The 18,245-nt window shown below is 36.5% G+C and overlaps 1 protein-coding gene across 9 annotated transcripts in view; it reads left to right on the forward strand.

Moving 5' to 3' along the window:
* PHF20L1 (PHD finger protein 20 like 1) overlaps positions 1-18,245 on the forward strand; it is a 57,385-nt gene that overhangs the window by 10,236 nt on the left and 28,904 nt on the right. For 5 of the 9 annotated variants that reach the window (XM_071421829.1, XM_071421833.1, XM_071421834.1 and 2 more), the window contains exons 6-12: positions 1,989-2,051; positions 5,668-5,875; positions 6,522-6,653; positions 11,492-11,574; positions 15,296-15,548; positions 17,566-17,751; positions 17,958-18,164. In XM_071421829.1, coding sequence (XP_071277930.1) covers positions 1,989-2,051; positions 5,668-5,875; positions 6,522-6,653; positions 11,492-11,574; positions 15,296-15,548; positions 17,566-17,751; positions 17,958-18,164 — 1,132 coding nt within the window. The remainder of the gene's footprint in view (positions 1-1,988; positions 2,052-5,667; positions 5,876-6,521; positions 6,654-11,491; positions 11,575-15,295; positions 15,549-17,565; positions 17,752-17,957; positions 18,165-18,245) is intronic. The other 4 variants (XM_071421831.1, XM_071421837.1, XM_071421832.1 and 1 more) reach the window with 2 other exon arrangements.

Raw genomic sequence — 18,245 nt, forward strand, 5'->3', positions numbered from 1 at the left:
CTTTGGGGCAATCAGACAGATAATTATTTCTTGTCTCTTATAACGTCCAGTTGCTGTTTAAGAAGAGATGCTGAATAGAAGTTGAGGGAGATTATGAAGTAAAGGATATGATTTAGTCACTAGGCCTCTCTTTACTTGTGAAAGGGAAACATCATTGAACACTCTTACATGCTTTCAGTGCAAATGCCATTGCATTTATTTTGCATGGTAACTGTGTTTAATATTTAATGAGAAATTACTCCACTGAAACTATTTGAGACAAAATCCATGAAAACTGGTCTTTGCTCTTAGTTTTCTTCAGAATTCTCCTAACTTTGTAGACTTCAAATATTTCATTATTAACGTTGTAACCATCCATATTGTGACCAGTGCAGATGGATAATTGAATTGGCTTGAAAGCATCTCCACATCCTGGCCTCCAGGGTAAAGGTAGCTGTATGGTAGGGTTGATCCACTATGCAAGGGATGCTGGAACTTAGTGCAGACACCACTGCATTATTTAAAAGATGTTTCCTGAAGGAGATTAAACTGAAATCTATAGTCACACTAACCCTGGCTTCTTGCTGCAGTCTTAAAGTAACTCTGTTGAACCAGTGTGTGGTATTTCAAGGAATACTGTCAGTGTGGCAGTAAGTTAGGAAGCTTGAGTGTTCCTTTTTACTTACAAAAAGCAAAACTAGGGTAATGTGATTGTGACCAAAAAGAAATAAGCCTTTTGTGACAGTGGAAAGAGCTCCCTGATTCTGTCCTGCACTTTTCCTAGGGAGCAATGTTGTGTCTAATCTTGAGTTACTACTCTTCAGGCCACAGGCAATCTCAGCTTAAAAAAAAATAGTAAATCCATTACTTCACAACCATTATGTTGTCCAGACTTTGTTTGGTGGCAGTCCAGCTCATCTGTTATTTCTAATTTTTCTCAGTACTTGAGAGTTATGGTGCCACTTATGCATCTCAGGGGTTGAATGTAGGCTGCTTCAATGAAATCTTGAGAAGGAATTGGGGGCACAAATTTACACTTTGAGATGGATTTAGAATTTTAAGTTGTCTGGATACAAGAACACCTCCAACTCTGCTTTCTGTAATGCTGATTGATACTAGTTGTAGCATTTGATCCTGCAAAATAAGCAATAAGCATGAAAGTCTGTAGCTTTCAAAAGCAAAGATATAATTTTTCTTGCAATTTTTGCATATAATGCAATGGAAAAATGTTTGTTTTTCTAAGTATTTTTGTTATTTCAGAATAAAAACATGAACTAAGATTTGGTTGAAAATCAGTTATCTGAGACTGAGCTTTGCTTAAGACTCAAACTCCCATGGATGTTTTTATTCTTTTGCATTATGTATTTTATAAGAAAATATTTTACTAAAATTTATGTATAGGTTACAAAAATTGCAAGACTGTAAACTGATAAAAAAATTAAGTAGAGTTGTCAGATGCAACAGTTCATGCCTCATTTAAACTTATAACTTGTATTTTCTGCGTATCTAAACTAAAAAATACATTTTTAGAGATGAGTGTAAGCTTAAGATAGTTCAAGTTCTAGTACATTAGTAAATCTAAGAAATTTTAAGATCTTCGTGGAGGGTGTGTGCTAAGCATGCAGAATTCAAATGACTTGGAGAGATAGAGATTAGTTTATACTTTGATTTGAGCTTAGTGTGACTTGAAGGAAAAGACTGTAGGTGCTGTAGCACTCAAACTATTTTGACTTGCAGCAGATGTGTGTTTTAATAAAATTCAGTAATGAGGATGGAAAGGCAAAATTTTTAAAAGAGTGAAAAATATTTGTCTCAGTGCAATGAGTCTTGAGGCTCAGCTGTGGTTCAGATTAGCACAAATTATTCAAAATCACACAGATCTGTGACTAACATAGTACAGAGAGGGGAAGAAGGGATATTTAGACTGCCCTTGTGAGAGCACATATGAAGTATTTGGATAACTTACTTTTTCTGTTTCATGTTTTTTGTTTTATCTTCAATGTAATCAGGCGCGTGAGAGGGAGCAGATAGCGCCGGAGCTGAGATTAGTGACGGAAATCGAACCAAAAGAAGTGAGTTTTGAGGAGGGATTTGAAGGAGAGGGAGGGGACTTGGCACACAGGAAGAGGAAGCTGAGGAAAAAACATGGATTTGCGAATGGGCCAGAGGAAAAAAGAAGATGTGACAGGAGACAATGTGAGCCGAGATGTAGGTGGGGCAGACTGTGTAGAATTGAAAGGTGAGGGTAAGGAATCCAGGCTTGATGTGGAATCAGCCAGTCAATAGATTCATGTTTTATGTATGTGTATGTATGAACGTGTGGGAGTTGGAAGTTATGGTGTGACAGAAGAGGAAAAAGCAGCTGAATCTTTAGTACTGTGGAGAGGCAAAAAGGTGGTGGTTGTAGGCAGGTGGAGGGAGAGCGATGGATGTGTGAATTCTGCTACTGACGCAAGGGTTGGATTTTGGAAATTCTTCTGGTTTTGCCTTCCCACTGTTACAGGATTATGGTTACACAAGGAATATTTTAAAATACAAGTTTTTTAGCCAATTGATGTGTAAGGCTGTTAAGTAATTTCTGCTGATGTATTTCTTGATCGTGCAATTTCCTGTGTTTTGATTTAGTGAATCTAGTTAGCATAATGACAGTTTTCCTCAGTAGTCATAAAGTAATGCTTTGTTTTCTAACTGCTGTGGGTCATTACTATTCTCCTGTCAATTTTCTCAGCTTACTGGAAAGCTGAATTTTAGTAAGAAAGAAAAAGAAGGAAATGCACATTTTGGATGTATTTTATTTTATATTTTTTTAAAGTTACATATGTAAATGAGAAGCTCACTGAGGTGAGATACTGAGGGAAGTGGGAAATCAGGCTCAATGATGCAGAGTAGCTGGTTCAGAGTTACACAACTACTTCCAATAGAGAGACAATGTCAGGAAATGAAAGAAAAGTAAGGAAAACTTCTCTTAGAAGGATTTTGCTTTTACTCTATTAATTTCAAATGTGTTCATATTTGGGCCCTTGGCTTTGTATGAGCTGGGAAATTGTCCTACTATTAAAATTTGTTGCTAGTTTCTGTGATATCTGTGATATTTAGTGTCCTGCTATTATGGTTGATAGAATAGATTACATACTATTAGCCTGAGGCAGACTTCAGGATTTATCGTGCTTTAGGATCCCACTATTATTCTTCAATTGTTTTATTAATTTCTCGGTAAAAATTCTGAAAAAGACACAGATGTATCCTTTTGAAGGAGGAATTCCTGTGCTCTGGAAAAGAAATACAGTCACCTTACCATTTTAGATGCTAAATAATTCTCACATGTCAAGAGCTGTGCTGCTGAGCACTCAGCAGTAATTCAAGGTTAAAAAGCAGGCATTAACTGTAGTGCCTGTATGTTTACTCCAGAGCCAAAACAAAAATGGACCCACAGAGTTTCTGAACAATTCAGAATCACAAAATTGTTTTAAGTTGAAAGGAATCTCTTGTCATAATCTTGTCCATCCCAGCTGCTTCAGATTCTCTTCACTGAGTTTAAATTTATATGCTAATCTTGGAAAAAAGTATAACTGTCACCATAATGAATGTGTCTCTTCTCTGGTTTCTGAGTGTTTGACCTTTGTTTGCTTCATTGTTATGTGTCCTGCTACTGTAAGCTCCATGTTGTAAGAACAGTAGCCAAACAGTGAAATGAAATACAAAGAAAACCACAAAACTCCTTTCCATGTTGCACCAGCTGCACTTAGACCAGGATACTTGGTTCAGCATCATCGTTTGAAGCTTGGTATCTTCTGAAAGGTTTTGATTCCAGGGTGCTTAGCTTGACTGAAAATTAGGGTGCTCTTTAGAAGCTGTTTTGACACAGGCTGCACTACTTCCCCTTCCCACTTTTATCATAAGATCTCATCTCCAGCCATGTTACTGATCCTCTTCATCCCTTAGCCAGGGTACAGTGTAAGACTTCTACTCTCAGGTCTCCTAATTCCTCACCACCACAAATAGCTCAATCCTGGTTTTTGTCCTGCTGGATGGGCAAGGCTCTGGATGGACTGGAGCTGGTAGGTGTGCTCATTTTGGCTGCCCAAAAGAGAGGTTTGTGTGCTTTTGCCTGACCATGCAGCTGGCAGTTAGACACGCTCGCTCGTTGTGCTGGAATGTCACCAAGTGGCCTCAGTAGTTGCCTGTTGTGTGAGCATTACCAAAGTGCTTCCAAACTTTGCTGCTGGCTAGTGTGAGTGTCTGCATCTTGCACTGACAGTGTGGACATGGAACACTTCATCTTAGAGGAATCAAAACTGTTGCTGTTTCTATGTACGTAAGTTGGTGCAAAGAAGGAGCATAACCCATGTAAAGGAGTGATTTAAAAGTATTGAACTATGGAAAAGGAAAAGCATAATGCAAGGAGAATTAACTCTATATTGGTGTTATGATTTCCTCATATGTCAAAGAAGGCAAAGAAACCCTCAACAGAACAGAAACTTGAAAGGTTTATAATATGTAACGAGTGGGGAAAGGGTTGCATTGGAACAAGAGCTGTAAAATCAAGCTACTTTAGGTATCTTGTATGATGACATAACAACAAGGAGATATTCCAGAATAAAATAGTCTGTATGCAGTTGGGAAAAAAAAATACAATTTGTAAAGCACTTATGGGTAACTATACAAAAATGGCTCTTTTTCATATTTTTTTGTGTGTGGTAGTATTTATAATTCAGAGCACTCAGATGCTTTATTCTGACTGGTTGATCATTTCTACTGCCTTCTATATTGCACACAAGTTCTTCACAGAAGAATTTTGTACCCCAGTGTTATAGAAAATTGAAAAAAAAATACTTCAGTCAAAAGGATCAAGTTACAATTTTGGCAGTCAGATTGAACCCTGACATTCAGGAGATGTAAGGCTGGAGTCTCATTGCTCTCAACTAGTGGAAAGAGCTTGGCTCAGCCTAGGAAGCTCTCTCCATTGCCTTATGGGGTGGCTTGACTTGGTCTAAATGTCAAAAAGTAGATTAGAGTGGGATGTATTGCTCACCCCTTGAATGTTTCTGTATGGTACAAATACGCAATTATGCAAAATGACACATAATTACCTTAAATATAGACGGTGAAATTCAGTCATATTATGGAGTACTTTATTGAAGTTAGTGAGTGAAACCTGTAATATGTAATACAAAAAGAGTAAAAGAGTCTGTAGTTGCTCTGGAAGCAAAGGTGTAATGAGATAGGAATTATCCCTAGTTTATCAATTTAGTTCAGGAGGAGTTCCATGCAGCTGGACTCTGCTTTGAGGCAGTTGTAGCTTTGCATAATAGGTCAACAACTATGGAATTGTGTGTTTCAGAGCCAGAAGGGTAAGAAAAATGTCAGTCTTCTGGAGTGGGAGCTCCTGGGTTTCTAAAGCAATGACACAAAAAGTAATTTAACAGGGAATGTGTACAGCCAGAATACTATATACAGTGGTTTTTTGGATGATTTCTTTCCTTTTTTTCCACATGACCTACTGATAATGCTTCAAGTTTATTTGGAAATTTGGGAAGGTCAATTTTACCACTCTTTGAGTAGTAACCATAAAAAGAAATTGAATTTCCTTTGAATATTTCTAGATAAAGTTCACTGGGTTTACAAGTATTTTCTGTTTGAGTCTTAGGCACTTTATAATACTTACTCACCATTTTTTCCTTTTTGGAGGATTGGATAGCTTTGGTCAAAGCTGCTGCTGCTGCAGCAGCCAAGAACAAAGCAGGAAGTAAACCTAGAACCAGTGCAAACAGCAATAAAGATAAAGAGGACAGAAAATGGCTAAAAGTCCCTTCAAAAAAGGAAGAAACCTCAACCTCTACAATCATGCAGGAAGTCCAAAAAAAGGAAGAGGAGCCTACATCTAGTGACACATTTGGTAAAAGCATATTCTATAAACACAAAATTGGTTTTTTTGTAGTCTTGAACTCCTGTTGCTAATTTTGCAGTTAAGTAATAACCAATATTTTTAGATTAAAATGTCACATTTGCTGTTATGATTATCTTCTGATACATAATGGTAATTGGTTCAGAAACTATTTTTATCAGATAAATCTAGTTCAGTCAGCATTTACTGCTTGTGCTAAACTTTTGACTAACATCAAGAGCAGAACATAGCTTTTTATTAATGATTTCATTGTACAATTTGGTTGATACTCCTGGATCTTCTCGTCCCTGTGAGATAATCCCTTATCTTGTTTTAAGAAAAAAAAAAAACCTCCACTATGCATGATATATCCATATTCAGGGGTGTTTGAAACTGTATCTGAGTTGATAAGATTTGTTCATTTTAAGTATTTAATGCTTATTTCTCATAACATTCAGAAAAATTAGAAATTTTTAGATAATTGCCATTTATTGTTTAAATATGTAATTCGAGATCTTCAGAATGTATCCTTTTCCTTTTTTATAAACATTTAAAGTTTCTCTACTACAGTATTCTGTTAGCAGTTCTGAAATATTTAAGTATTTTCGGTGCTATGCATTTATGAAATGTGAGTTAATGAGGTTTTTCTTGTGTTTAGAAGTAGGATTTCCTGTAGTGGATGTTCCAAAGATGGCCTTTGTGCAGGCAGAGAGCACGTTATCACACAAGAGGAAAAGTAATCTAGGCAACTCATTTCAGGCAAAGAGAGCTCGCCTAAACAAGATCACTGGTAAAACACTTTTTTTATTGTTGGCTTTGTTCCTTTTTCATGTAGTGAAATATTCATGCTTGTAAAGAAGGTGCTGAAGTGGATTGCATAAAGCACATTCATGAGGCAGATGGTCACTGCAGTCACTACTTGTTTAGAATTTTAAAGGGGTTCATAAATGGTAAAATCTACCTGGTTCATAAATTGGTCGCAGACTGTACTTGGTCTTTTTAGTTTTTTAGTATAGTAACCATCCTGAATTGATGAATTTCTTGAGCATATTTTACCTCTAGCTCTACAGTTTTCTTCATTATGGGGTCTTTTTGGGTTTATACAAGTTCTTAAGAATGTCATGAATTGCATACTATAAATTAAAGCCAGGGTTAGCTGTGGAGAAACAGAAAATATTTTTTCCTGAAGTGAAATTGTTGCTAAAAAGAGTTTTTTTCATTTAGAAATAAACATCCCTACAAATTCAAGTTATGAAGATCTGATTTTTTTTTTTCCTAAGCATTCATTCCCTATCTTTATTGCTCAAATATTTTAATGGAAAACAGGGGTGTTACTACAGAATACATTCTATACAACAGGAAATCAAATAATTTGTCTTATCTTTAAAAGCCGAAAAATGCATTTATTCCAGAATTTAATAGAAATTTACTTACCTGTGAAAAAATTATTTCAATTTATAGTCCTCCAAATAAGAAATTTATGTTGCTGGCTTTGGTCCTGTCAGTCTTTAGGACAAAGTCTTATGTTTGTATCTGTGCTGGCAAAGTATCAGATGCATTTCAAAAGTTGGGTTGAGAAAAGCTGTGAAGTGTCTCCCTTAACAGGGGAGCCCTTTGACAAGATAGAAGATTCATTCCACTCATTATTCTAGTCAATAGTATTTCATGTGAAGGCTGGTAAACTTTTCTGTGCTACAAATGAGAGGGGCTTTTTTTGTTGGGTTTTTTTTTTTTTGGAACTAGATAAAAATTCTTACTTGTTTCTGTAAAACAAAAATAACCTAATTTGCTAAACTGCATAGTGAGAGTTTTTTCATACTTGTTTTGGCTTATCCAGCCTTTCATGGGTCAGCAGTGGAGGATGTTTAGTCAGTTTTCTTATGAGAGTGGTTCTGCTTCAGTCTCTCAATCAGTAAAAATAAAAGGCTATGAATCATGGAATGTTTGGTTTGGAAGGGACCTTAAAGTTCACCTGCTTCAAACCTTGCTGCCATGAGTAGGGACACCTTCCACTAGACCTGGTTGCTCAAAGCTCCATCCAGCCTGGCCTTGAACACTTCCAGGGATGGAGCATCCACAGCTTCTCTGGGCAACCTGTGCCTCGCCACCCTCATAGGAAACAATTTCCTCCCCCTATCTAATCTAAATTTACTCTCTTTAGGTTTGAATCTATTCCCTTTTGTCCTATCACAACATGCCCTTCTAAATGTCCTTCTCCAGCTCTCTTTAGACCCTCTTTAGGCACTGGTCTGTAAGGTCTCCCTGGAGCCTTCTCTTCTCCAAGCTGTACAATCCCAATTCCCTCAGCCTTTGCTCACAGGAGAGGTGCTGCAGCCCTCTGACCACCTCTGGGTCCCTCCCCTGGCCTCACTCCAGCAGGTCCATGTCCTTCCTGTGCTGGGACCTGGGAGCTGGACACAGCAGTGCAGGTGGGGTCTGAGCAGAGCAGAGGGGCAGAATCACCTCCCTCATCCTGCTGCCTGCAGTGCTTTAGATGCAGCAAGGAGAGTATTGGCAGCTCATGTCCAGCTTTTCATTCAAGAAAGGATGAAAAGGATCTGTTCTTTTCATGCAAAGGAAGCAGTATTTAGAAAAACCCCTCTTCTGCCTCCAGGATTGTCATTCCTGGAAGGCTCCTTCTTTGGTTCCGAGTTTTGTTAATGGATGTCAAATTTATCAGCCCCATTTCTCTTCTCCTTTCCCATGCTACATACATTTTCAGTTAAGTTCCAATTTAATTGCTGCCATGAGCAGTAGTAGTAGAAGATGTAGAGACTGGAGATGTATATTGACAGAGCCCTGTTAATTTTTTTTCCAGTAGCAGTTAGTAGCAATAGATACCAAATGCTGAAAAACCTTTACCTTTAGAAATTATATTTGCCTGTGCTTGTGGATAGATTCTTATTACCTCAGGAGCATTATGAGAATCATACTAGTGACATAGGTTCATACAGACTGAAATGAATAATCAAACCATGATTTTGCAGCCATTGGCTGTCACAATTTTAAAAACTGTGTGTCTGTCTCCACAAGACATACTTGGCTAGCAGAGGATGTGTTACCTTTCAGTGAAAATGTATTAATCCTTTAACTGCAAGAAGAAATTTGTCTTGCCTTATAGATACTTCATGTATCTGTTCTCAAATTAACACATTTCTGCAATTCATAGCATAGGAAGTCTTTTATACCAGTACATTTTGAAAATGTGACTGCTAATGATCAAATTTTTTCTTGTCACATGCTTATTTCCTATGCATTAAATGCTTATATATACAATATATTGTATATCAGTGTACACTTGCATTGTGACATTTTTGTTTCCAGCACAAGCTTTTAGATTTGAAAGAAGGTTGGGAGTAATGCTGGTGTACCCATTGGAGTGGCTACTAATAAAAGTAGCCACTAATAAAATTAGCCATATTGGAGTAGCTAATAATAAAAGAATTGTAGCTGTTAGGAAAACATATAGCAGGTTTTTATGGCTGTATTGGGGAGATAGTGCAAAACACTATTGCAGGAGGCTGTGTGAAGGGACCTGTTTCCTGGATTTCAGCATTTGATGGAGAAGGGTCTTCTTGTCTGCCACAAGACCCACAGCTGCATCAGGTGTTCTTTGCTCACCATTCAACTAAATAAAGTTCCTTCCTTTGCCCTTTCTTTTGCTACTAGCACTGGTAGCAGTTCCATTTCCCAAAGGTGAAGAAGATCCCCTGCTAAGCACATATTAATGTCATCTTCCAATCACTTTTTGCCCCTGTTGGAATGTCTGCTTCCATGTCTTCTGGCATGTTGGTACCTAAAACCAGATAATAACTGCAGTGAGTTTGCAGAACAAAACATTCCTGGTTCACTGTGCCACTCCCTGCTTTTGCTTTCTTAGGTGCTCTTACAGACAGGGTGGTGAGCCTCTAGTCCTGGTTTGCAGTAGCTGGTGAGGATGCTTTGTCCTACAGGCATGGTGCCTGGTTAGAAAAATACTTCATGGTGTAGAGAAAAAGGAAATCATAAGGATTATGTAGTGACAGATCTGACTGGATTGATTTACTAACTTGAATTTCTGAGCAGGGATCATCTAGCTAAAACTAAAAATCAGAAAATCTGAGAATCACAGAATGGTCTGGGTTGGAAGAGAACCTAAAGGCCATCTAATTCCAACATTATCCACTAGACCAGCTTTCCCTCAGCCCCATCCACTGGCCTTGAACTCTCCTAGGGATGGGGCACTCTTCTTTGGGCAGCCTGTGGCTTACAGAAACCACAAATGCTTCTCATAAACTGAAGCTTGTTTTTCTTTTGTATTTAAAATTCAGCTTCACTTGACTTTGAAAATGATTTTACACCTTTTTGATATAAACACTATTGTGAAGACAAAGAACACTGTGATTTTTGCAACTTGATTTAAATAGGATAATTTTAGTTTAAAAATGTTTATTTAAATCTGTAAAACATAAATCTATTATGTAGTCTAATGCAGAATTAAAATCTTACCTGATAATCTCATTTTTATCTAATAGGACTAAATAAGTTTCTGCTTTTCAGTTAACCTAAACTAAGACATAACTTAATCTAACATAAATAGTAAATGAGATAAACCACTTGGTGTTTATTGTTGAATTCTGAAATTTTTTTGTTTTGTTTTAATGTCTGGAACAGTTCCTGAAAGCCCAGGCTTCACTAATTTATATTTCCTTGGACATTGTGAACCTTAAATTAATTTTGGCCATATCTAATTTTTATGGAATGCAATAGCAAATTCCCTCTGAATTTGTCAAGTTAATGTTGAGGACTTAAACTCCCCACTCCTAATATTGATGTTCCCAGAGATTATAATAGAAATTTTTATTCAGATTTTTTTTTTTTTAGGTTTTATCAGTTCTGTATTTTTTTAATGGTGTAGAACTTCTTCTGTCTCTGCATTGTTAGGCAGTTAAAGTTATTGTGTGATGTACAACTGAAGCTACTGCCATATTTCACTGACAGAAAGCTTTCTTGTATTAATAGTCTCCTTGTCTTTACAGATCTTTTTTTTTAGTAATGATATTTTACATAAGTTGGTGAATGAAGTTACATATTCTAATATATTATTTGCTCCCAATATGGTCATCTAATTGAGGTAATTTGGGAGCTCCACTGCTGAGAATATTTGTTTGGAAATTGAATCCCTTGTTGTATTATGTCTAAGAAAGGTTTGCATGTGTTATAATTAAGAAGTGGTAGTAGAAATTCTGATGTGAATTTCTCAAAGACTGGAAAGGGGAGAGGCAAAAGTTTTGTAAAGAATTCCAATTTCAAAATTAACTTCTATATCATATGTTTGGTTTTAAAGCTCAAGTGCTTGGGCTTTGGAAGAACAGCAAGGCTTCTTTTTAGAATTAATAATTTGATTTTCTTCTTGTCAGTAAATATGCCAAGGAAATGCTTCCTATGTAAGCATGTCATTGTTGGGATGTCCTTTAACTTTTTGTTTGTTCTAATTCAAAGTGTTCAGCTTTGTGTGGAGCCATTTCAGAAATAGTCATGTTGTAGATTTGCAGTTCATATTTCTTGTCTTGATATTATACTTCTTTCTCTATGAATTCTTGTTGCAAGGTACTTCTAACTAAAAATATCTGCAACTTTTCTCCTAAGGTTTATTGGCATCCAAAGCTGTTGTTGCAGATGGTGCTGAAAAAAAGGAAGGCAACAAAGAAACAGCTCCAGTCCTGGAGCAGGTATGAAATGGTAGAGTTTGATTCTTTTGCAAAGTTCCCACTGGAGTGTGCCATGGAGATGTAGTACCTACAACATAAAAATTTTCCCCTTCAGATATAACAGGGAACTGAAAATTTATCTTATGTTTACATTTCTGGCAGAGCCAGAAATATGGAATTTAATTGTCTCTAAACACAGTGTTAACTTGAATTTCAATAATGAGCTTTTGTGTTAGAAAACTAACAGAAAACAAAATAAAGTCTCCATGCAACAAATATGAGGAGACCAGTGTCCCAAGGTCCAGTTTTATAGCTGGAATGATGACTGGCTTAGAAACAGGCCCTTACACAAATTTGATTTGTGTTTGAAGCAGGGTTTTTGACATCACTTAGAACTTCTTTTAAAAGAAGTTTCTTTTATATTGTAAGAATTTGGTGTTGTAGGCTTGTATGTGTTTTATGAACTGCTCAATGAGCCATACATTTTGCAAGAGTGTGTATTTTAATAAATACAAAAAAGATACTTTTAAATAATGTTAAGGGTCTGATTTTTAAACCTGCTTATTGGCAGGATCTGGAGGCTGCCATTTTGTCTTTGGCTTATTGCACTGTGTTCAGGCATTGCTTGACTCCGAGTTGTGCATTATCTTGCATTTTAAAAGGGCTGAATGCCTGAGCATGGTAAAGCAAGCTAAGGATGAACAGTAGTCTTGATTCAGGACATCTTTGTTTTCCAATTATTTAAATCAGAGCCTTAATGTATCTTTAATACAGCTTTTTTGTATGCATTTTCATTCTTTAACAGCAGCATTTGAACAAAGTAGCCTTGCTGCCTGCAATTCTTTAACAAGCACTTCTGTTCTTTAGCCCCGGCACACTCTATGAACAGTCCCTACCCCAAACCTGATTTGATATTTTGGTTGTACTGGTTCTTTAGAGCTGATATATTAATTGCATTGCTCTGGTTTTTCCATTGATGCTGCATTGGATGAGAGTCAATGGAACCTGATTTTCTGTTTTTGATGCTGTCACTGTCAGGGCTGGTGGAGCCACTGCGGTGCCGATGCATTGACCGATATTTTGCATAAAGGTTTACAGTGTACTGACATGACATTCCATTTCTCAAATTTTTGCATATTAAAGATGCTATGATTTTCTTGCTACTGTGTGTGATATTTTCAATGTGCAAAAAACTGTGAAATGGCTTACAGCATGTTGTTTTTGGGAGAATCATTACAATGTAAATCTTGCCATGCAGAATCCCATTGCGGTGAATGGGACTTTGTGGTTTACATAGACTGTGTATGCAACACTATAAACTGCAGTGCATATTTACTATAACCTTTTTGTTATTTCTCAGACTTAGTAACTCGGCTGTTCCTGTTTTATTGATCAGATATAAAAAACAAGATGTCTCTGTCATTGTTTACATGCTAATGGTCTGAAAAACCTCATTTTTTGGAAATAATAGTTAAGCTCTTTTAAAGAGGCATCTAAAATCCCAAATTGTCCTATTCTTTTGTGTATAACTAAAACGAGAAACCTCACAAACATTTAAACGATTGACTGTGGGGAGGAAATTTTTTGAACTTAAAGCTTTTTTCCCTGAGTTCCTGTGCAAAGTGAAATTAAAATGGCCGAGTTATAACCCTCCCCAAAAGGTTTTCTGATAGTGAAGCTGACATTCCTTAGAGGCTTTGTCTGCTACTGCTATAAAATTGAATGGATAAAATATCTTGTAGGCTTTTTTAATAATGTAATGCAGAATAATGGTAGAAGTATTCAGGCCAATAGCCGAAAACTGACTCTGTTGATGCAAGTTTTTGTTTATATTTATACATTTTTAGTTTACAGTTGTCTTAAACCCAAAACCTCAGACGATTAGTTGCAGATACAGTAGTTTATTTAATTGTATTAGGGTATGTCATGTTATATTTCCTTTTGACCAAGACCTGAGTAGATGGATAACATTAATTCATTAAGGTTTTTAATGTTAATTTGTCCTGTTAAGAGGTTAAGCACCTTATCAAAATCTTAATTTAATTTTTTTAATCTTGTTTAAATAACTTTGTAATTTGAAAGTAATGGATGCTGTAGTATGTCTTTCACATCTGTGAAGATGAACAATAAAATTGTTTATTTACAAGTTACGACTCTAATTAATTTCTGGTAATACCTCATAACCAGCATAGGTATACTCTACAGTTCATGGAATATTTTATTTAAATGAATAAACTGCACTTAGTATGTGTGTAATGGAGTTATGCAAGGTAGAACTGATGTCTGCTGAACGGGATGTTTTGCACTGCATCTTTACAGGATACTCCCAGCGAGCCATTCATGTAGCATTCAGGGGCACCCTTTTACAGATATAGAATGTGCATTTGTGGGGTTTTGGTTTGCTTTGTTTTTTTTTGGTTTTCCTCCATTGGAACATGGAAAGTTCTAGTGGAAAATAAAACTGCAATTTATAACAAAACTCAATAATACCCTCAAATCACCATGGTTCTAGTTTGGATAAAGTAGTGCACACGTTCTAGAAGTACCTCTCTGCGTTGTTAGTTATGGTTTTATTAGATGCTACTATGCTCTATGATGTAACTGGGATGAGAAGGGAGACAGGCCTAAGAAATTATATTCAGATATTGCCTTATTAGGCAAGTTGTAACACATGCACAGTTTTGGTAATGTAGGAAGAACTTCCAGTGAAAAATTTAAAGTGCTAATGTCTGTCAATGCATGCTAATGGTCTAAAAATAGTACTGTTTGTGTGAAGAAGGATGAAAATTGAGGAATTTGGAAAGATATGTTATATGTTGACTTCTTTTCCTTCAAAAACTGTTTTAACTCTTCATCTGCCAGTTTTCCCCTGACAGTTAGCAATCTGTCTAACCCTGTGGTGCTAGAAGCTGTGATTTCTTCATGTTTGCACAAACATAGAATGTGGTGAAATCCAGACTCCCAGCACTGAAAGGGGTTGTGTGAGAGTGTGCTCAGTATTGGAAATTTCTCATTGTTTCAGACATTCCTTAAAGGAGCATTATCAACTTTTTCAGTTTCTCAAAAATACAAAATCCTTGTTAAATATAGTTTTCCTGAGGAACTGCCTTTTGTTTTGGGGGGGGGGGTTTTGCCTCTGGTTGGGAAAATGACTGTGTAGGGAAAATCTTGGCAACTTTGTTTAGAGCTGCAGTTTTCCTGAGGAAGGATTGTTTGCAGTTCCAGAGTTCAAGGAGTGTCTGGACAACACTCCCAATCATGACTCAGCTGCAGGCAGCCCTGTGAGGAGCAGGGAGGAGGACATGAGGATCCTTCTGGGTCCCTTCCAGCATGAGATGCTCTGTGATGGTGCATCAGTGTGTGTGTTCTGGCTGGGAACAGGTGCTCTCCAGGATCTGCTTGGAGACTGCACTGACAGGGAAGGTGAAAGAGAAAACTAAAAATACTTAATTGCATTTTTAAATTGGGAATAGAGGAAAAATGTTTTATTTTCAGGTTTTTTTCAGGTATTTCAAATAGTAAGAATTGAGTATTCTGAATACTGAAAGAAATTGGTAGTGCTCCTTTAAAAAAAGCAGAATTTAATGTGATGCATTTTAAATAGTTTTCATTTGTACTTAAAATAATGTTGCTTTATTATGTGTTTGAGTACTAAAATTGTTTTTAAAAAGATCAAAATAGAATACAAGAACTACAACGAAGAAACTGAAATAAAAGTATCAATTTTTTATTATTTATTCAGGAGATTTCACCTAAACCACAAAGTCAGAAAAAAAATGAAGCTGATATTAGCAGTTCTGCCAACATTCAGAAACCTGCACTGTTATCCTCAACTTTGTCTTCAGGAAAGGCTCGCAGCAAGAAATGCAAACAAGAATCTGGAGATTCTTCCGGGTGTATAAAGCCCCCTAAATCACCACTTTCCCCAGAATTAATACAAGTCGAGGATTTGACGCTGGTCTCTCAGCTTCCTTCTGCTGTGATAAATAAAACTAGTGAGCACAGACATTTTAAAAAAAATTCCGTAACTACTTCTAAGAGATATACAGAAATTTTCTTTGGTTGTAAATGGCTATTGCTTTTAAAAATGAATCTGCTTTAAATAAAATGTCCAAGTGGGAGAATTAGGGGTAGCTCACTATTTTAAAAGTCAAGTCACATAATAAGGCATTTGAAATATTCTATGAGAAATAATACATTTAAATAATATATTGATATTTATAGAGTCATTACTTTTAAGGGTTGGCTTTCCCTCTAGCTTAAATCTCCACACTAGCATTAACAGTGCTACAGGAAAAATCAAACCTCCCTTCTGAAAAGGGCCTGATTCATTAAAAAGAAAAGACATACACTTTGGTGTGGACCTTTCCTTCTCTGAGAAGCTTCACCTTCACCAGGCTGATGTTCTGTACCTCTTGGCTGTGGCATTCATCACCTTATGTGATATTTCCTCCAAACACAATGTGAAAGAGAAGATGGGTTCAAGATCTGTGATGGAGAAATGTTAAAAATTGTGTTTCCTTGTCCCAGAAAAATCCCATGGGTGTTCAGCTTCTTAACCTGTGTAACTGATTTCCAAGCACGAAAATACTGTTTATCAGAAGAATAGGGAAAGCTTTATGCTGCATGCTTGAATATGCTATTTTTTGTGAATATTAAGGTATTTCTATGATTTTTTTTTGAGATTACATTAGGTTTTTAGTGTTACTTAGTGCCAGATTCTTTGCCTAAAGAATATCAAATGCTGAGGCCAAAGGTTAACATAAATGCAGGTTTCAATAAGTCAAAAGCTCCTTTTTTTTTTTCACTTTAGTATAGAGATTGAGGATGGAAGACTCAACCTGCATCATGTATTCCCCTCAACCTTGATTTTGTATTTTCACTTATGAGATAAGTTTCTTTTTAATCTTTGCTCATAGATAACTAAATGAGTGGGAGAGGGAGGAGTGCAAATTCAGCCTTCTTTATTCAGGACATATTGGTAAAAATTGTATTTTGTCCCCACAAAATGTTAGCAGTCATCTATATTGTAATACGCCTTCCATCCCCACCCCTAGAGCAATGGTAAGTAGCTTTCCTGAAGCATGCTTTTATTTTGGATTAAGTTGGATTTCTCTGCAGCAATATTTTTTAAAAACAGTTAATTTAAAACTTGGTTACTTAGTAGCTTAGGTCTTGTTAGTGTTGTCTTTAATCTTTGGCTTCCAACTTTTTTCTGCCTCTAATGGAAAGTTAGTTTTGCTGTGTCTTAATTTTAAAATCTGTATATCTGACTCTAAAAACTGCTTTCAAAAAGGAGAGAACAGTGATTTACAGTGTAATAGTAACTTAAATGTTTTTCTAAGGCAAAATTTTGTGGAACTGGGTAATACTGAAGAGAGGTAGGGGAATGTGGGTTTTTTGTTTTTAATGAATCAGGCCTATATTAACCTATATCAGTCCTCCTCCCCCATTTGTTTGGGTTTTTTTAAGCATTAAGTTCTGGAGCCTTCTTACTGTGCCATGCATTGGCAGTGTGTGTTAGAATTTTTCAGTTGGGGTATTGATATCAGGTTATCAGAAGGCAGGAGGTGGAATATAAAATTAGACACTGTTTTCAATTATTTAAGTTGTATGTTAAAACTATCCATGACTTTTTAGATCTTTAATTGTGATCATTTGTTCTGTTTGTTGTTAAATCCTACTACCCCCCTTCCATTATAAGTAACCTGCTGCCTGGGTTTTATGGGGAGGGTTGCTTACTGTAAATACACAAAACAACAACCTTTACCAGTGGGGAAGTAGGTGCCCTAGTAATTTATAATAAGCAAAAACCAGAATCATGTCTTGAGCATAAATCTGAATTTGCTCCTGGTAGTCACAGTTCTGTAATTACTTATGCTAGTTTAGCTGTGATTACCAGCTTTGCAAATAAGAGCTATTAAAAGCACTCCCCATCTTTAGCTCTCAAATGCTGCGGTAAGATGATGGTGTATCTCTCTGCTTCATGAACATTGAAAGATCTCTTTTTAGGTCCATCACAGCCAGTGAATTCCCCTAGATCCTACAAACATAGCCAACGGAGAAGAAGATCACAGCGTTTAGCCACTTGCTCCTTGCCTGATGATTCTGTAGAAAAAGTTTCTTCTCCCTCTTCAGTTACTGATGGAAAAGTGTTCTCCATCAGTGGTCAAAACCAACAGTCATCAAAATTGGAGGGTAATGTATCTTAATCTAATAAAGAACTGCCCAAGAGAAATTGACTCATAAAAGTTAGACCTTACGTGGTTTTCAGCTAATGGGATATTTTGAACTGATGTAGCTAAAGCTGTTTGCTGTTCCTATGTTATGTAACGCTGCAATCCAGACTGTTGATTGTTGGACCCATGTGTCTTTTTTAATATGACATTTTTTCTTTTATGTAGTACCTGATGTTGCTCATGTGTCACTTGAGAAGCGTGGACCATGTCTCCCTCTTGATTTAAGCCGTAGTTCGGAAGTTACAGCACCGTTATCCGCAGAATCCACTTTCCGTAATGAATATTCCAGTAAAGACAAGGAAGATATTCAGATGATTGCATATCTTCCTTCCAAAGCAGTAACTGATGGAAGAGTAGCTACAACAGCGTCAGGTAAAGAGATTCAGTATACAACCAGAGAGATTTATAGCTGTAGGGTTAAAATGTGTGTGTATTCAATCCCACAGAAAGAGG

The sequence above is a fragment of the Agelaius tricolor genome, unplaced genomic scaffold (genome assembly GCF_023055355.1).
Source record: "Agelaius tricolor isolate 1412-34295 unplaced genomic scaffold, bAgeTri1.0.p SCAF_2, whole genome shotgun sequence".
Classification (NCBI taxonomy): Eukaryota; Metazoa; Chordata; class Aves; order Passeriformes; family Icteridae; genus Agelaius; species Agelaius tricolor.